General features: G+C 40.5%; 1 protein-coding gene across 9 annotated transcripts in view; it reads right to left on the bottom strand.

Moving 5' to 3' along the window:
* Window positions 1–18,756, bottom strand: part of ITGB6 (integrin subunit beta 6) — a 126,921-nt gene that overhangs the window by 3,835 nt on the left and 104,330 nt on the right. For 7 of the 9 annotated variants that reach the window (XM_045868771.1, XM_045868774.1, XM_054506179.1 and 4 more), the window contains 4 exons: window positions 17,285–17,507; window positions 14,775–14,872; window positions 10,212–10,331; window positions 4,504–4,670 (listed from right to left, as the gene is read on the bottom strand). In XM_045868771.1, the coding sequence (XP_045724727.1) occupies window positions 4,504–4,670; window positions 10,212–10,331; window positions 14,775–14,872; window positions 17,285–17,507 (608 nt within the window). Of the gene's footprint in view, window positions 1–4,503; window positions 4,671–10,211; window positions 10,332–14,774; window positions 14,873–15,761; window positions 15,838–17,280; window positions 17,508–18,756 lie in introns of those variants that run through there. The other 2 variants (XM_054506181.1, XM_054506182.1) reach the window with 2 other exon arrangements.

Consider the following 18,756-nt stretch of genomic DNA (forward strand, 5'->3'; position numbering starts at 1 on the left):
ATTTGCCACAGTGTCTTTACCATGAGGAAGAATCACACCTGTGCCTGTTCTATGTTGCCCAGAGCCAGTGGCCTGACCTCTGACTGAGTAACATGTTACCTTTGTTCATGTGCCTTCAGAGAGAGATGCTATCTCAGTAATGAGGGCAAACAGAAAAGAGACTCCTTGGTGGTGGGTGATGAGTGAAGGCCAAGTCACCATACTGCTTCTACTCCTGAAGTCAACCTGGATAATTCTGAGGACCCTCCAGTCCTTATTTAGTCCCACTGCCATAAGAACTTGGAATGTGGAGAGTGAAGGGCAAACTGATGTGGTCTTAGATGCAGGTGGAGTCTCATTTGGAAACAAAAATCATGTATGAATTCTATAAAGTTAAAAAAAAAAAGACTACAAGCTATTAAATTTAAGTTGGTTACAGAAAAAATAAAGGACTCAATTGAAGAGGAAAAATGGCAAAAATAAGTGCAGGCTGGGGATGATAAGTGAAGCATTGTCCTGAAGGAAGAGGGAGTCTTACGGAGAGAAAAAAATACTCTGAAAGAGTAAACAGGCTGTGAGCAGGGCCAGCTTAGATCTTCATAAGACCAGGAACACTTTTGTGGGCCCCATCCCATATCATGTCAAACATTAAAATGCGGGGCATCTAGGTGGCTCAGTCAGTTGAGTGTCCAACTCCTGGTTTCAGCTCAGGTCAAGATCTCAGGGTTCTGAGATATAGCCCCGCGTTGGGCTCTGTGCTCAGCACAGAGTCCGCTTGGGATTCTCTCCCCCCTCTGCCCCTCTCCTCATGCTGTCTCCCTCTCTCTCTCAAATAAATATGTAAATAAGCATATTAAAATGCACCCACGTTCTACACTAAGTATAATTTATATGCACTATAAAGGAGGTGACTTAAGTTGCAATTGACATGATGTTATTTTGTAGACATTTAGTTGAATATTAATTTTGATTGTGCAGTTTTCATTCTGTATTTTGAAGCAACTTTATTCAGGTCTATAATATTTGGGGGCATCTCTTGCAAAGCTAGTTGTAGGGCCTGGGCATGCTAATAGGGGGTGATGGATGAAGCAGACCATAGTAGGAGGGTAAGGTGGGACTTTAAGGGTGGAGAAAGAGCAAGTATATATTGCTGGGAGGCAGTTGTGTTTCCTGCCCTCAGCTGATGATCAAAACTCAGGAGACTAAGCTCAAAGCAGGTTTTGTTGGCAGGAAAAAGTGTGGCAATGTCTAGTTCTGCCTCCTCTAGGGCTATGTGGTGGGGGGGCAACTTCTCTACAGAGGATTTCCAGCTGAGACACAGGCTTGGCTCTCCATTTCAGATGAGTCTGAGCTCTTTCACTATTTAGACAAGTTTCAGTTTCCCCCACTGATCTGAGGTGACCAGGCTGATTTCCCCAGGAGTCCAGGGGTGCTAATTTAGGCTGTAGATTCTGTAAATGCAATGGCACATTTTTGGAGCTTGAAAAAGTGGTAATAAGAAAGCTCTCTGTCATGACCCACAGTTCTCTTAATGATTGCCTAACTGCCAAATGCAGACCTGATTTGCTTAGCACAGTACAAAATCAATCCATTACTGTAAGAAATGTCAGACTGAACATTTTTTGCCTCTAGTTAATGACTTGTCATCCTAGAAAAAAATGTCTAATCAAAGATGAATTTAAATATCTTTCCTTTGTGTTTTCATAAAGAATATGGATGGGGAGGTTATTTTTAAAAGTATAATAAAAGGTAACCTTTCTTTATGGCTATGATGAAATGTTTCAAGAGGCAAGAAACAAAGCTCTTTCTTGTCCTGAGCTCTGTCACCTTTGGAGTCCAATGGAGATCTACGGGTCAGTAGACCCAACTACCCCTACCAACTCTGGAGGTCCCCTGGGGTGTGAAGACCAGTCAAATTCAGTTCTTCAAGAAGAAACAGGTTTTTAGATAAAAAATGGAATCAAATTGAGGACCCCAAAAATGGATGCACTAACATTTTTTTTCAATAGTATATATTAGTGAAATTTGAATTGAGTTATTTGAATTAAACCTCTTTTGCATCCAAGTGCATAATTATTACCCAGTTATTATCTAGTCAAGAACATCAAATATTTATTATTCAAGGAAACTCAATTTAACAAGGCAATAATATTTTTCATGTATGATTTTATCTGTTTAATGTGTATTTTTGTTCCATTTTAGATGAAGAAACAGTAAAATTCGGCATTTGAATTTCAGTCATGTTCTACATCCTGAGGGAAAACAATGCATGTTTTGGGGAATTTAACTGTTAATTAAAATGTTACTTTAAAGATATTAATCATTTGTGAGTATTCATGCTTCTGTATGAGAACATTAAAATGTGCTGGTTAGTAGATACACATCATATCATTGCCCAAGTACTTGTTTGCAGAACACCTGCTTATTATTTCTAGGAGGGTCAAGGCTATGCTTGGAAGAGGCTGAAGTTAGGTTTTCAGCTCCACCATGACCAATTGTTTGGGAAGTCTCTTAACCTCTCTGAGCCTCAGTTTCCTTACACTGAAAATGGGATTATTCAGACTACTTCACAGGACTGGCATTGTTCAACCAACTGCTGCCACGTGGTTCTTTGTGCCAACTTAACCATATTCTTTTGCCTGATTGTCCTTATTGACTATTGCCAGGCATTTGCTTGGCAGCTGGTGAGAGTTAAAAATATCTAGGCCAGGGGATCTGGTGAAGTTAACTGACCCAACACTTTAGCCTCATAATACTATGTTCTAAGTCACCAAACTAACCTATCAGGTTACATTTGACCTTGTTAGGTATGGGTATATTATATCTTCATTGCAAATCCAAATTTACTTTCCTAAGGGGTTTTATTTAATTATGAAAAATTCATACATACATAAGAGGAAAGCTGTATAACAAACATCTGTAAGACCCATCACCCAGATTCAACAATTATCAAGATTTTGCCACACTCGCTTCACTATCCTCCTCTCTTTTGGCTGAATTTTTTCAAAGCAAACCTAATCTTCACTTCCTTTCACTCCAAAATATGGATATTTTCTAGCAAAGTCATCATGCCATTATCTTACCTAATCAAATTAATCATAATTCCTTGCTATCATTCTAATATCCAGTCTATATTATCCTTCTTCCAGTTGTCCAAGAAACGTATTTTTACAGCTGGACTGTTCAAATCAGAATCAAAACAAGATCCATGCATTGAATTTCCTTGTTGCGTCTAAAGGCATTTTTTTTTTTAAAGATTTTATTTACTTTATAATAGTGACAGAGAGAGACATAGTGAGAGAGGGAACACAAGCAGGGGGAGTAGGAGAGGGAGAAGCAGGCTTCCCCGCGGAGCAGGGAGCCCGATGTGGGGCTCGATCCCAGGACTCTGGGATCATGACCTGAGCTGAAGGCAGACGCTTAACGACTGAGCCACCCAGGCGCCCCAACGTCTAAAGGCATTTTTAAAAGGAAGATGAGGTAGATGAAAATTTTCATTGTCCATTGTCCTGCACCATATGTTAGGGTTACTTCAAAATAACTGCACAAGGTATAGACATTCCTCATCAAGATAAACTTATCCAAAACAGAAATTCCATTTGCTTTAAGAATTGGAGATATCACTATATACTTAGAGAAAAAAAGTGTTAACATCAATTTATTTGGGCAGATGAACCCAAAGGAACATGGTGTTTTCTGTATTTTCTCCAGTGAAATCACCCTTTTTAGAATCAGCAATGTAAGATAATTGCTATTAGAGAGCTGGGCACACTATTAGAGATAGAAAGATGAAATTAAAACCATGAAATTGTTTCTATGGCCCTCTAGAAATGTAATTATCTGTCCTGTGGAAAAGAAACACAGAAAATTGGAGTCCTGTTTTGTGTTTGTCTACTGTGAAGAGGAGACACATAAATTATATCTATTGAGTACACATATTTAAAGGTTGACACTTTTTAGGTATTTTTCAGGTAGCTGTTTAAAATTTGTTATTCAGAAGAACTAACTAGATGGCATTTAAAGTCTTCTCGACTTGGCATTGTAATCAATTATAAGTAATGAGTATTTCTATGAAAATTGGCACGAACTGCCATACTAACTCATGAACCTTATTCCATTGGCTACAATACAACCGATTTATGGTTGTGTTTAGATACAGCAGCTATGCTTTATCAAATGGGGCCTGAATGATCCTCCTGGTGATGAAGATTAAATGTATTTCCTTGATGTCCCTAAGCAGCTATATAAGGAGTTTCATGAGACTCTTCAGAGTGGGACAAATCCCCACTACACTGAGAGACAAATGTATGCTCTGCGCACTATCTAGGTCCCAGATAATGGTCAGAGGTTCCTTTGTCCTCAAAGCAGAAAATAAATCATAGCTGTTAGGGACATAGTGAGAGGGGTAGGGAAAGAACATGATATTCTCATTCTCTATTATAGAGCAGAAGAAAGCTGACATCTATCTCTTCCACAAGTCACTTTCTCCCCTGGACAAGGAATAGCCCCTAAGGGTTTACATACCGTTTGCCACTTGGCCTTCGACCGTTCTGCTTCAAATTTGGCAACTTCTTTACGATCATGAAATGACACCAGCAGCTTCCAAATGCACAGTAGGACGAGCCCAATGAGAAGAATAGCCAGTGAAACCCCCAACATAATCATGGGAATGTTTGGGGGCTTTGGACAGTCTGTTATATTAAAAGAAAGAAAATTATATTAAGAAGATGGTATCATTGGGGTGTCTGGATGGCTCAGTTGGTTGAGTGTCTGGCTCTGGGTCTTAGCTCAGGTCTTGATCTCAGGGTCGTGAGTTCAAGCCCTGGGGCTCCCAGCATGGAGCCTTAAAAACTTAACTTAAAAAAAAAAAAATAAGATGGCATAATTAATCTTGTGATGTAGAGAAAATATTTCTCATTAAATTTTCCAACCTTATTTTTTTTCCAGTAGAAGGAAAATAGTAACATGTTTTATTTTGCTGCATTAAAAAAAATGAGTTACTTGTTGAAGGATAGCCCTATTCCTACAAAGGAGAACAAAAGTTAGAGTTTGGTTATTTAAGGCAAATGGATATATACTTGAATGGCTGACTCAAAAAGAGTTAGAATCCAAGAATGAGAATTAATACACATGGAACATAGAAAGGACCATGAAAAAGACTGCAGTTTAATGACTAAAAATGGTCTCTTCTGGGTACATGATAGAATAGAAATGAAATGTGTGTATGTGTGCTCATTCACACACACGATATTACTTTTTAATGGATTTCCTTGAAACATGAACTGTCTAGGAGATTATATTCAAACTTATATAAAACCTACCATTCTAAGAAGTTTACTACTTGCTGCTTTTTTTTTTTATATATAGACAGAAGACAATGATGGCTTTTAGTTTTATTTTAACATTAATGCAGTGCTCTGGTGTCCTGGAAAGTTCCTAGACTGGGGTCAGGAGCGGTGGGTTCAATTCCCATCTGATACATAGTAGCTGTCTGATATACAATAGGTCCCATGATCTCTCTGAGCCCCAGGATCCTCAACCACCAAACAAAGATGTGGGACTTCAGCATTCCCTTAACTTCCCTGAGGATAAGACTGAGCTCAGGTGCTCATGCTTATTAAACTCACAGCTTCCTAGATCATTCCCCAGAGATTTTGCTTCAGTGGGTCTTAGATGGAGCCACAGATTTTTTTATTATTAACAGTATCCCAAGGGATTCTTATCTTCAGGGAAGTTTGGGAAACTAGATGTTCTGTATAGTCCTTTCAACTTGAACATTCTATGAAATATTATTTTGACTCTATTGATGATATTAATATAATTTCACAATTATACAGTGCCTTCCCTCACTGACAGCAGAATGACTAATAAATCTTGCAATATGCCTGGGAGATGATACATTTCTTAATGAAACATTATAATTAAGCTCTCCCCTTTCTTTCATGAGAAAAAAAATCCCACATAAAAATTATCATTAAATACCTGCCTCCTTATGCAAGAAGTGAGGCAAATCTGTGGTATCTGGGGAGGAAATGAATCATGGTTAGTTTATCCTAACTCTTATTGCTTTTAGATATTTAATAAGGAGAGTTATATACACAGGACTAATCATGCTGCTTTCAAGGTGAGGATCTATAACTGATCTGAATTTGAGCAGGACTAATGACCCCATAACAGCATGATGGCTGGCCTCACACACTTTTGTTCTTTGGATTAAAAAAGCCATGTAAGGAGATTATGCAGAAATAAGTAAAGGAGCTAATGAAGTAGTTACTGTAGTATGAAGATCTAAAGACTGTTTCCAGCATAACAAATGAACCATGGCTGCTTCTGAGAGGTTAGCAACAGTCCTGCAAAAAAGCAGCAGGCGTGTGTCAGTGAGAATATATACTGGCTACATCCTTGACTACAAAATGTCTGGGGTGGGGCGTAGCATGTTCTTGCGGAAAGCAAAATGAAGCCCGCTAAGACCCCGCAGCCAGAATGTGAATTAGGAGGGCTCTCCCATAGAGAATAAATAAAGGAGGAACAGGCAGGCATGGCGCGGCAGAGATAATTCTTTTGGAACTTAGAGTCATTATACATTTACACAGTGAGAATGAATACATTATACGTTAAGATAGTCTACAGTTCTCAAGAAAAGATTGTGGCCCAAGTACCAGAGCGGGTATTACCCAATAGAAACGCCCACTGTTTATACTCTCTTTAGTATTTCCTGAGATACTCAGACTGAAGACATATTTCTAGGTGGGAGAAGAGGGCCATTGTCATGTTGCCTGTCGAGTCCTGGCCAGTGCCAGCTAGTTCTCAGGTCCTGAGGGCCCGAGCTGCAAGTCTGCCAGCTCTGTCACAGGCGGCTATGGAGCGCAGAAATGTGACTTTTCCGAATTAGGTTGTGTGGTAAGTATAAAATACATATTGACTGTGAAGACTTAGTATGGAAAAAAACGAAGCAGCTCAATAATTTCTCTCTTGATCACATGCTACATAACAATATTTTGGATAGAAGGGATTGAATAAAACATTACTAAAATCCATGTCACCAGATTTTTACTTTTTAGTGGGGTTACTAGAAAATCGAAAATGACATGTGTGGTTTGCGTAATAACATGTCTATTGCCGCTGACCGAACATGCTTCCAGGAGCCAGGTATTTATTATGATCCACAGCCAGTGGGAGGCAGTGTAGTGCAGTGGTTAAAAGCCCACGCTGCAAGCCCACCGGCCAGGTTTCCCCGGCCCGCAGTGGTGCTTAATTACTGCCACAACTAACACAGTTTGTAACTTCTTTTTGCCTCGATTTCCTTATCTGTAAAATGGAAATAATAGCAATACTGGCTCTACGGGGTTGTTATATGGAGGGTGCTAAAAGAATGAATGCATGTCAAACATATGGAATGATACCTGGCATATGGCATTAGTAAGGGCTCAATAAATGGGAGCTACTACTACTACTATTATTATTACAACAACTATACTCTTCCTCCTTTCCTATCCTCAAGACTTCAAGGGCCTGGCACCTCCACTTTGGGACCCGTGGTATAATATCCACACCTACCTCCCTGCCAGGAAACCTCCCGACTGTCATTCCTTGACTCTGGCTCTAACTAATGTGGCTCTTCTCCTCTAAAAACTGTTCCAGGTGTAAGAAAAAAGACGAGCAAAGCTCTCCCTACAACCACACACACCCTGATGGTGACTGTTCTCTTGGTTTCTTTTGAAATTGGTTGGTAGGACCGTAGAAATCCTTAGCCTTCACTTCATCCTTCCTATCCTGGCGCCTGAAGGGCTGCCCTGGGATTCTCTGGTCTTAGCGCTCTGAGAAGGGCCTACAGATTCCAGGACAGGCTCTACCTTCAGGGCCCCTTGAAGCTGGGGGCCTACCTAGGAACAGGAGTATTTGCCAGGGAGAAGCATCCTTGTAGCTGTCAGCTGACTCCTCAGGAAGGTAATTTCCCCCTCACTTTTCCCTACTACAAAAGCACAGGGAGAATAAAAAGCCCTAATAAAAAGTCATCAGGGAGTCTGAGCGCTTTCGAAGGATGGCCTGTTTATGTGCCACTCAGATTGTGTGGAAGCATCAAAGCATACAAACAAAAAACAACCAACAGTTCAGTAACAAGGATGCCCTTACCAGCTAAAAGCATGTTTCTCTCTCTCACGCACACGCAAAAATAAAAATAAAAAATAAATATAAAAAAAGTAAAACCAGCCAGATGCAAAAGCCCCTGAAGTAAGAACAGTTCTGCAAGTTCATTTTTGTTGTTTGGAACTCATTTTTCCAATGGAATCAATATTAAAATATGTGGTATTTTTCTAATAATATTTTCTTGGTTGGTTTATAATGTCGTGCACTTACTTTTTGGTTACTTTGGTATTGCTTTGGGTTTTTTTTTTTTTTTATTTACTTGAGAGAGAGAATGAGAGAGGGAGAGAGACCACATGAGAGGGGGGAGGGTCAGATGGAGACGCAGACTCCCTGGTGAGCAGGGAGCCTGATGCGGGACTCGATCCTGGGACTCCAGGATCATGACCTGAGCTGAAGGCAGTCGCTTAACCAACTGAGCCACCCAGGCGCCCTTGCTTTGGTTTTTACACTCTTTAGTGATGGCAGTTTGATATTCTTGGCTTTAAATTCAGAACTTAATATTTTGTTGGCACACTGATAAGCAAGCACACACACAACAAAACACATCTCCCTGCTAGCCTGCCCTTGCTGCTATTGTCTGGGGCAGAACCAGGCTCCAAGCTTTTTGCGGGAGGAGGAGGAGGTTGCTGACAGCGTCTGGAGAGATCTGATTTAATGCAGCTGTCATTTCTGCCAGAAAGATTTAGGAACACATCATTAATTGAAGACAGAAAAGAGGCACCTGTGAATATCTAAGAACACAGCCAGGGAGGTCTTGAAGCTATGTGTTGCAGAGTAGTAGTAAAATGCAGAGTCCTTGGGGCGCCTGGGTGGCTCAGTTAAGTGTCAGCCTTCGGCTCAGGTCCTGATCTCGGGGTCCTGGGATCCAGCAGGCTTCCTGCTCAGCAGGGAGTCTGCTTCTCCCTCTCCCTCTGCTCCTCCCTCCTTGCCCCACTCGGGCTTGCTCTCTCTCTCTCTCTCTCCCTCAAAAAAAATGCAGAGTCCTGGGTCACACATCACACCTGCTGACTCAGGATGCACAGGATGCACAGGATGCAGGGGGCACCTGGGTGGCTCAGTCATTAAGTGCCTGCCTTCGGCTCGAGTCATGGTCCCAGGGTCCTGGGATCGAGCCCTGCATCAAGTCCCGCATCGGGCTCCCTGCTCGGCGGGAAGCCTGCTTCTCCCTCTCCCACTCCTCCTGCTTGTGTTCCCTCTCTCGCTGTGTCTCTCTCTGTCAAATAAATAAAATCTTAAAAAAAAAAAAAAAAGGATGCACAGGATGCAGGCATTTTAACAAGCTCCCCAGGTGAGTCTGATACTAAAATTTAAAACTTCTCAACAAAAGTACCTTTTCCACTATTTTCTTTCCTACCTAATATAAATTTCTCTCCCTCCTTCGCTAAAGATGAGATTTTTATTTGAGAGCTTCCCAAGTCCCAAGCAAACTCCATGAGTTGGTATGGATGAAAACCCACAGAAGCAATGGACTCTTTGTATGTATAGATCACTTCCTTCCTCACCTGCTGCTTTGTGTCTTTTTTGACTCAATGACCCATTACTGTAGGTTATGAACTGGCACATGTTTTATATACATTATTCTATTTAATCCCTGGGTCAACCCTTAGAAGAAGGTACTATTATTTTTCCCATTTTACAGATGAGGAAATAAAGACTCAGAGGCAAGTATCTTCCAGAATGTCAAGCAGCTATTAAGTGGCAGAAGCAGGATTTGAGCCAAGGTTTGCTTGATGCAAATCTCATTCTTTTAGACTGTTATGCTCCCCACTGCTAGCCTTTCCTAAAGATATACCTTCTGCTTATATTGGATTTAATCAGTCCATCTTTGTATAAACCATCAGCCAGCTTTTGAGGTGATAATGTTTGGTACAAATATATCTTGTTATGCGGGTTAAGGAAGAGACATTGGAACACATCAAACCTTTCAGCAGGTATATTTCAATCACTGGGAATGTAGAAGCACTCTACCAAAACTCTGGAAATGTCTTTCCTGGAAAGCTAGCTACCCCAAGTATCTTTCTGGTTGTTTCCTCCTCTCCCATGTAGTATCACTTACCATTGACAATGGAAGGCATGCCACCCACCTTTCTCACTGATGCTGTGAATGATGCTTTTCCCTTCATTATCTGTAGTTATTAGGAATGTAATAAGACATTCATTTTCTCCTTGCAGAGAACAGGGAACAGAACTATCCTTTGAAAAATCTGCAGATAAAGGAGTCATTCATTAGATTAAATGAGATTCCAAATGAGATTATTTTTAAAGCAAGGTGGTATTGAGTTTTAATATGCAAATAGGAATTTTCAACACTGCAGACTAGGAATAGAAAAGACATAGGATTTTTCCCACCACCTGAAGTTTTAGTTTCTTCTCATGTTCCAGAAGAACAGTTCCAGGTGTGCTCAATCAGGACTGACCATCAAATGCACTTATGAAACTGATGGGGGGCAGGATTTCAAAAGAGTGAAAGTACTTGAAGGCACGCATGCCTACTTGTTTTGGGAATAGAAGGGCCCTGATTGTGGTAATGAGGGGGCTGTATGTTCCTCTTGGCTGAGAGCATCTGGGAGGAAGCCTAGATTACATTTCAGAAAAAGACTACACAGCCCAAACTGATACTGATATTTCTAAGGGGGCCTTTCCCACAGTCAAGATTGCTGGCCATGTATTGTCACAACAGTAAATATCAATTAATATCAGGAAGTGGACATTGAAGTATTATGTACTCAGGGACTAGGAGGATGAAAGTAAACCCCAGATTAAAAGGAACCCAGTGGACAGTTGGCCTACCATTCAGTATAGCCCCTTTGTTAATTAAAAAACAAACAAACATAACCCAGTTTTCCTCAGATCTTTTTCAAATAGAAATGTTTTCTTATTGAGCATATTCAAGAGACAGAAAATGAATGTCACTACAGGAATCGAAAATATAGTAAAATGGTCAATCTGAGATGTTAATACAATTTTCAGAATTTTCAGCAGCCTGCTACCTATGCCAGAATTCTGTAGCATTGTCCAAATTAAAAAACAAAACAAACCTGCTTAAAATTCTCCTATCTTCTAAGTTGGAGACTTTGTAATGACACGGTTACACTTTTTCTGGAAACCAAATTGTTTTTCAGAAACCTGTAACTAGAACAACTATTTGCTTTTAACCTATAATTTTGACATATGATCCAATATTAGTGTATTATGACACAGTGGGTCAGAATATTGAAACTGGGACTGTCCTAGATAATCTTGGACATACTCTTGCTAGACCTATAACTTTTCTCATTAGCTTAAAAATAAAAGTTTTAATAAAACAGAATCTATATGTGTTCCTTTGATTCTAACAAAGAAAAAGTAAATAATATGCTATTTTTTGTTCAACAATGCCCTAGCCACAGAAAGGAAAATGTTAAATTTTTTTTTTCTTTGCATTTAATTTATAAGATAAAAACCTCATGTCAGGGTCTGTGAGAAGGATGTCTGTACTATCTATGAAAAAAGGGACTAGTAAAACACTTCACATTTTGGATAGGATTTCAGATGATAGATTTAAGTGAAGAAATTGCTTTTGAATCCATTAGAAGCACCTATTTACCTAGGACTATTAGGAAATCTAATTCTAAATCATTCTCATCTGGTCATTCCGAAATGTTTATGATCATCTAAATCACCTGGGATTTTTTCTTCCAATAAAGATTCCAGGGACCCTCCTGGGTATCCGATTTGAGAGGGCAGTGGTATGCACAGGAGCTTGTATTTTAGTGAGTTGTTTAACAGTATTTTTAATAAGGTGATCAGATTATGACATCCAGGAACCTCTGGGCAACAGTTGATTAGTGATATTTGTGTTATTTTGTGTGTTATGTCATGCAATAAGACTGCATATATAACTCATACTTCGGTCATTTTTTAGATGGTCTTTACCACATGTCCTCCTACCACACTGCTCCAATTAACTAGGATTCATGAAGTCTTGGAGAATAATGCCTTTTCTTGTTGGAGAGATTCCAGCCCCCCCCCCCCCCCCCCCCACTGGCCATGATAGTGCACACCCACTCTGTTCCTCTCAAGCTTACTTACTGGAACATCTTATTCTCAGGTAGAAAATACACAAATAGCTTATAACACTCCTTTCAGTAATATTAATCCTGCTTTTTTATTTTCTTTTAAATAGCTACACTGAAGTACAGAGAGGCTTAATTTACTTCACCAGGATTATTTAAGTTTTCATGAAACTGTTAATATGACCTTTGAGTCATGACTCCCTTCTAGCTTTAATTACTTCACCACTCCTTTCCATGACTGTTAGGACTCTAGATTTAGCCAGTTTTGTCTTGTTTGGGTATTAAAATGGTATTATTGAATGTGCAATGAAAGGGTCCAGTTTGGGCTGGAGATTTGCATAGTGAGCCGCTAAGATTTTCTTTTGTTGTTCATTAAGGAATGGGCCTTTCTTTTTTACCCTCCTTTATGAGTGCCAGCAGGGCTGCCCTAGAATAATACGATGAAAATAAGATCTCAGGCAGTCCATGAAATTATACTTAGAACAGGAAGAAATGTGAGAAGGCGGGGCGGTAAGGAGGCCAGCATCCAGGAAGGTCCCGCAAGGATACAGAAATATAAACTATGTGCATGCACCACTGAATTAAGACAACTATGTATTTAAAGATCTGTGCTCTGGGGATGAGTCAGGAGTTCTCAGGGGAACAGTTTCCCAAGGAAAAGAAAGGATTCTGTGGTCAAGTAAGTTCGGGAATCCTTCCCTACTCTAATTCTTCCTTTTGCCGCTCCTGAAAATTCACAACGCACATTTAATGTAATGTGAATAATTTTTCAGGAGTCCTGTGAAATAAACAAAAAGCTTAGCTTCCCATTTCCCAAACTGATATGACCATCCAGCACTTTCAGAACTAGTGTTCCATGGAACACACTTTGAGCAACAATGCTCTGAGTACATGAGTGTTGGGGTAAATTAAAAAGTGACTTTCAGGGGCGCCTGGGTGGCTCAGTCGGTTAAGCGACTGCCTTCGGCTCAGGTCATGATCCTGGAGTCCCGGGATCGAGTCCCACGTCGGGCTCCCTGCTCAGCAGGGAGTCTGCCTCTCTCTCTGACCCCCCCCCCCTCATGCTCTCTATCTCATTCTCTCTCTCAAATAAATAAATACAATCTTTAAAAAAAAATAAAATAAAATAAAAAGTGACTTTCAGCAAAATGGAATGAGTGAAGTTAAACCACGTATCTTTAGAGATATCAAAACAATATAAATGCCACTAACTTATTCCACTTTGGAAATGGATTAATTTCTCTATTCTATTTCTGTCTCTTCAAGACACATATCCTAGAGTGTCATACATTGTCTTGATTATTGCACTTTGCCTGAGATACGTCTTGGTCCCTTCTCTAAAGCGTGTAGAGCAGCAGGTCCACCGGAGCTGCCTGAGAATGCAGAGTTTGGGACGCTGGAAGAACAAATCCCCCTAGATTGTCCCTTGAGGAGGAGCTAGTCATCTTCTTCACAAATTATTTTTTAGGTGGGCTTCCCAGCCAAAATACAACCAATTTAAATATTTGAGATGATATTTTGCCATTAAAAAGAATCCAAGTTTAAGTCATTAAATTTTAAAATGACGGTGAAAGAAAGCAAGAGCCGAGTTTGCTTAGCAGTTAAAGGTCACAGGCCCTTCTTGTATTTGGGGGGTGAGCAACAGGGAATTAAGGGTGGTCATGTAACACCCATGTTTGGAAAGTTGGGAGTTAAAGCACACGTAAAGGAGTGGAGGGAAAATGGCCACTAACCAGAAACTACCTGGTGTCTCAGGCCTGCTCTCCAGAAACCCTCTTACACTTCACCTTGTCCTATCTTGAGATAAGGCAATAGGATGATAGAGGATGATTTCAGTTTTAGGGGTTAACATTTAGCTATTTTTAAAATTTTCTTCTTGGGATGCCTGGGTGGCTCATTCGGTTAAGTGTCTGCCTTCTGCTCAGGTCGTGATCCCAGGGTCCTGGATCAAGCCCCACATTGGGCTCCTTGCTCAGCAGGGAGCCTGCTTCTCCCTCTGCCTGCCGCTCCCCCTGCTTGTGCTCTTTCTCTCTCTCACTTTCCAACAAATAAATAAATAAAATTAAAAAAAATTTTTTTTCTTCTTTTCTAATTAAAAAATAGCATTCTGGAGTTCTCTACAATTGCATTTGTTAAGCAAAGGTGAGCTTGCCAACAGAGCCGAAGTCAAATAGAATAGCTATGACTTTAAATTGCTTATATCCCAAACCATCACGTTTTTAGTCTTACGGGATGCATTTACTCTTAAAAACTAATGTTGACTATGGACTCTGAGAAACAAACAGCGTTTTAGAGGGGAGGGGGGAGGGGGGATTGGTTAGCCCGGTGATGGGTATTAAGGAGGGCACGTACTGCATGGAGCACTGGGTGTTATATGAAAACAATGGATCGTGGATCACCACATCAAAAACCAATGATGTATTGTATGGTTACTAACATAACATAATAAAATTAAAAAACAAAACCAAAAAAACTAATGTTGAACTAGTGCCCTGGTTCAAATGAGGTCGAGCTACTGAAAAGCCCTTCACAGAGTTTCTGCCTCTCAAGAACAATATAAAGGAAAAGAAAGCAATTTAAGACCAGTCTAACCTTCTGCTTCACTGATGGTCGCCCCAGCTAGTTTGCATTTGTCAACACATTCTTCTCGGGCCTGGCCATCTGCAGACAGGTGGCATTCAATGCAGCTCCTGTGAACATTATGTAGAGTTTATCAGTTCATTTTGGTGGAAAACAGATATGCAGCTGGGATACTGCTTTAATGCGGTTACTGTGATTCGTGCTATAAGAGTGTCTCATAGAGGACGTTGCCTTTTGTTACTTTCAGAAAGATATTTGGGTGATGTTCAAGAGGAAATTGCTTTATTCTGATTCCCCTTAGTAATCAGTGTTTTGTGAGCCAGGCTTGATAATAGCTACTATCCTCATTTATTTATAATGATTGCTTCTGATGGGTTAAATAACAAAGTAACCCCAAGAGTAAGACACACTTATTTTGGTATTTGATTTAATTTTTTGGTTCATTTTACATTCTCATGAGAAAGGTGTATGCTCCTAAAATATGATCAGTGACCAAAGTTTGAATTTCTTAACAGAAATGGTCTGTATTTTAACAAGAATTCTAAGATTTCATACATGTCATGAATGACTATTTTAAAGATTCACTTATCTGTAACTATTTTGAATGAGTCTAAGCCTTATAGGGGTATTTTCAAAAGCTGAGGTTACAGCTTGGATCCTCATTCATGCAGGGTTTTTAATAAACGATTGCTACTTACAGAAAAGTGTATTTCCAAAAACATAGCCAATGAATTAAGCTTCTCTAGTGATGTCTACGCAGCAAAGTAAAACTCAGACTCTGAATTAATCTTGTGCTGAAAATGACTTTACAACCAGATTCTGTTTGGAGTAACCCCAAACAGCAAAATTTTCTTACGTATCATCCTGCCTCTCTTCCCCAGGCCATGCAAATGTATACTCTTTTAAGTGCTGGAAACATTCTGTGCACCACCCCCCCATGCTCCGCTCTCAGGCTTCCGCCAATCTCAGCCGAAAGTGCCCTGCCCTAGGCAAGCCTTCTCTGATCCTTACCGGTTAGTTCTCTTGCCGTGGAAGCCTCTGTGTTCCTTTGTAGGAAGGGCTGAGGAGCCGCAATCTATGTGGAAGTGGGGATAGAAGTCTTGGCTGGAAATTGCCTTTGCATTGCAAGTATATTGCATTTATCTAGGTTATATATTTACTTAGAGTGGTTTTGCAGGGGACTCCTGGACACTGCGGAAACCCTTAAAACCTCTACCCCTCCGTGCATCTCATTGATGTCTGCCCAAGCTAGTGTCATACCCCTGCCCTGAGTGTGAGCTCAGATATCATTATAATTACTTTAAATAATGTCTGTTTTTCCCACTAGATTCTTAGCACCTGTGACGGCAGGAACTGTAACTGTTTCAGTCATCACTGTATGCCTTTGGCCTAACAGGATTTCTGGTGAACAGTAGGTACTTAATATCTATTTGATAAATGAATGTATGAATGAATAAATGGAAGAATGGATTCATCTCAAAGCTAAGATAAACACCAAGGAGATTACCTGATTCCTCAAATTCAAACTACCTTGACTGTTAACTTCATATTTTATAAGCCACATTTTAAATTGAATCATGTTTATAGAGAAGATTGAATAGATAAATAATGGAAGAAACATCCTGAAAGGACATTTTACATTTAGTTCCATTCAAGTAAGTCTAACCATGTCCCCATACTCCTCTTGGTGTATGTCCAGGCACAGTGACAGAGAAGTTTTGACACCTGAATGGTGAGGAACGACGGAGCGAATATTGATTTTCTTACTTTGTTTACACTGGAAATGCAAATGTCACCACGTTGGGTATAGAGTTAATGAAACTACGAACCCCTTAAGCCTGTTTGCTGCATAATACATTATATACCGCAATGTCATCACACAGCCCATTTGGAGATTTGCCTCACTTGACCTGGCAATGTTGCCCCCACTTCCATTAAGAAATTAGCTACCAACCAAAGAAATAGTGGTTCACTGTAAAACAAAAAAAAGTGTTTTGTTGTTGTTGTTCATATGGCATAAAAGAAAACACAACACACAATAGCTGTGTAGAATGACAACCAAAGAGAGGTGCCAAAGAGCATGAGTGGTAAAGAAGAGGGAAGAAATGGAAAGCCACGATCCTTTTTCTGCCTTTTTGCCTCCAGGGGTCTATAGAGGGGAATGAATCAGCCCGGTGAGGCTATACACTTCTAGATAAGGAAGAAGCTTGTCTGTTTCCCCTGAAAAGGCACTGAATGTGGGTGTCATCCGTCTACCTCCAGGGCATTCCTTCTGTGTGGCTGGTATTGTAAGTGAAAGGCCATCTGATGTTATCAGTGTGGGACATCAGCTCAGCTTCCCCAGGCTTGTCTCTAGCAGAAATGTGACATTGTGGTCCCGGATAATCAGGACAAAGAAAGAGGCAAATGAGACACTGACGTTCCAGGCTGATGATCACAGGGGCCTGGTGGGTTTGTGTTTTTGGGTGGATGCTCAGAGACCAAACCCACCAAAAGCAACAGGAGGGAAGTTGAGACATTACCGTTTAGAGTTACAGGCATCACCACAGGTAGGGCAACGTTCACAGGTCGGTCCAGAGGCTCCGGGATTCGTGCAAGCACACTTGCCACAGACGCAGTCCCCTCGCCCGCTGCAGAGCACCCCATCCTCGGAGACGCAGGAATCCGTGCTGGTGGTGCAGTTACAGTACTCGCCCGCCCAGCCAGGCCTGCACACGCATTCACCACAGTCACACACGCCGTTATCTGCAAAACAAACGCCCGGTGATGATTAGGGCCATGGCTACTTGGGTGGGGGGAGCATGTTTTCCCTTTGCCTTTAAACACCATCAGAAAGACTGAAGAAAAATGAGAAAAAAACGAGCGTGTGGGGAGTAGGGGGAGAGGTGAGTGTAGGTATATTTTATGGAACGAATTTTGCTAAGTGTGTATATTTATTGATCTGGTCTCTTAACTGAAGACCAATCTAATTACCTGATGTTATATCAAAAAGAACTTATAGCCAGATGAAATGAGATAATCTAGAAGCCTATAATAGCAACTTGGGGTGTGTGTGTGTGATTATGTGTATGTGTGTGTGTATTTAAATTGTTTTTACAACTTTTTTTTTTTTTTTTGCTTTTAATTAAGGTGCCATAAGATAGAGATGCAGCACAGACCTGGATAATGCCTCACCTCTACATCATTCAAGCCGAGTGATCATAAAAGCCTCATCTATCAAATAGAGGGAATAAAATCTTATAGCAGTTGTGGTCAGATGAGATAATGTGTATCTCTTCTAGTTTTGCATTCACCAATTAGATGTCCTATAGGCATATAGTGAGTGCTCAACAAATTCATTTATTTAAGAAACTTTAATTGAGCATATATCATGTGCCGAAGATTGCATTAGGCATGAAGATACAAAATTAAATAAGGTCACTGAGCTTATTGTTTAGAGTAGGAGACAGGCAAGTAAATATAGTACAATGGGATAAATGTTATGCACACAGAGGGAGAGTTTTCAAATTAGATCAGCGATTTGGGGATGTTTCCAAAAGAGGTGATGCTTGAGCTGAATTTGGATGCTATAGATAGAAGACAGAAGAGGGTTACATCCATTTTAAGCCGAGAAAAAAAGCATAGGTAAATGACAGAAGTCTGTAATCATGTGACCTGCTTAATACCCACAGTAGTTTCATATAGATAGAGCCAAAGGTGCATATGAGCTGTGGCAGGAGGGCAGGATGGCGGGGGGTGGGTGCTGGAAAGGTCAACGGAAAGTCAGAAATCACATCATGAAAAGCTTTATGGGCTAAAGAAAGAACTGTTATCCTGAAAGTTATGGAATTTTAAGTAGAGACCTGAACAAATAGCCATGTGTCTAGAAATATCCTGGCCTCAGTAGAGAGGGTCAAACTAGAGACAGGAAAACTGGTTAGGAGGTTTTGTTGCAGCAAATGAGGAAAGAAGATCTGAGGTCCTGAACAGTGCGAGTGGAAATGGAGAGGAAAGA

The sequence above is a fragment of the Mirounga angustirostris genome, unplaced genomic scaffold, assembly GCF_029215605.1.
Source record: "Mirounga angustirostris isolate CCGP_5_RB_7025 unplaced genomic scaffold, mMirAng1.0.hap1 SCAF_3, whole genome shotgun sequence".
Taxonomy (NCBI): Eukaryota; Metazoa; Chordata; class Mammalia; order Carnivora; family Phocidae; genus Mirounga; species Mirounga angustirostris.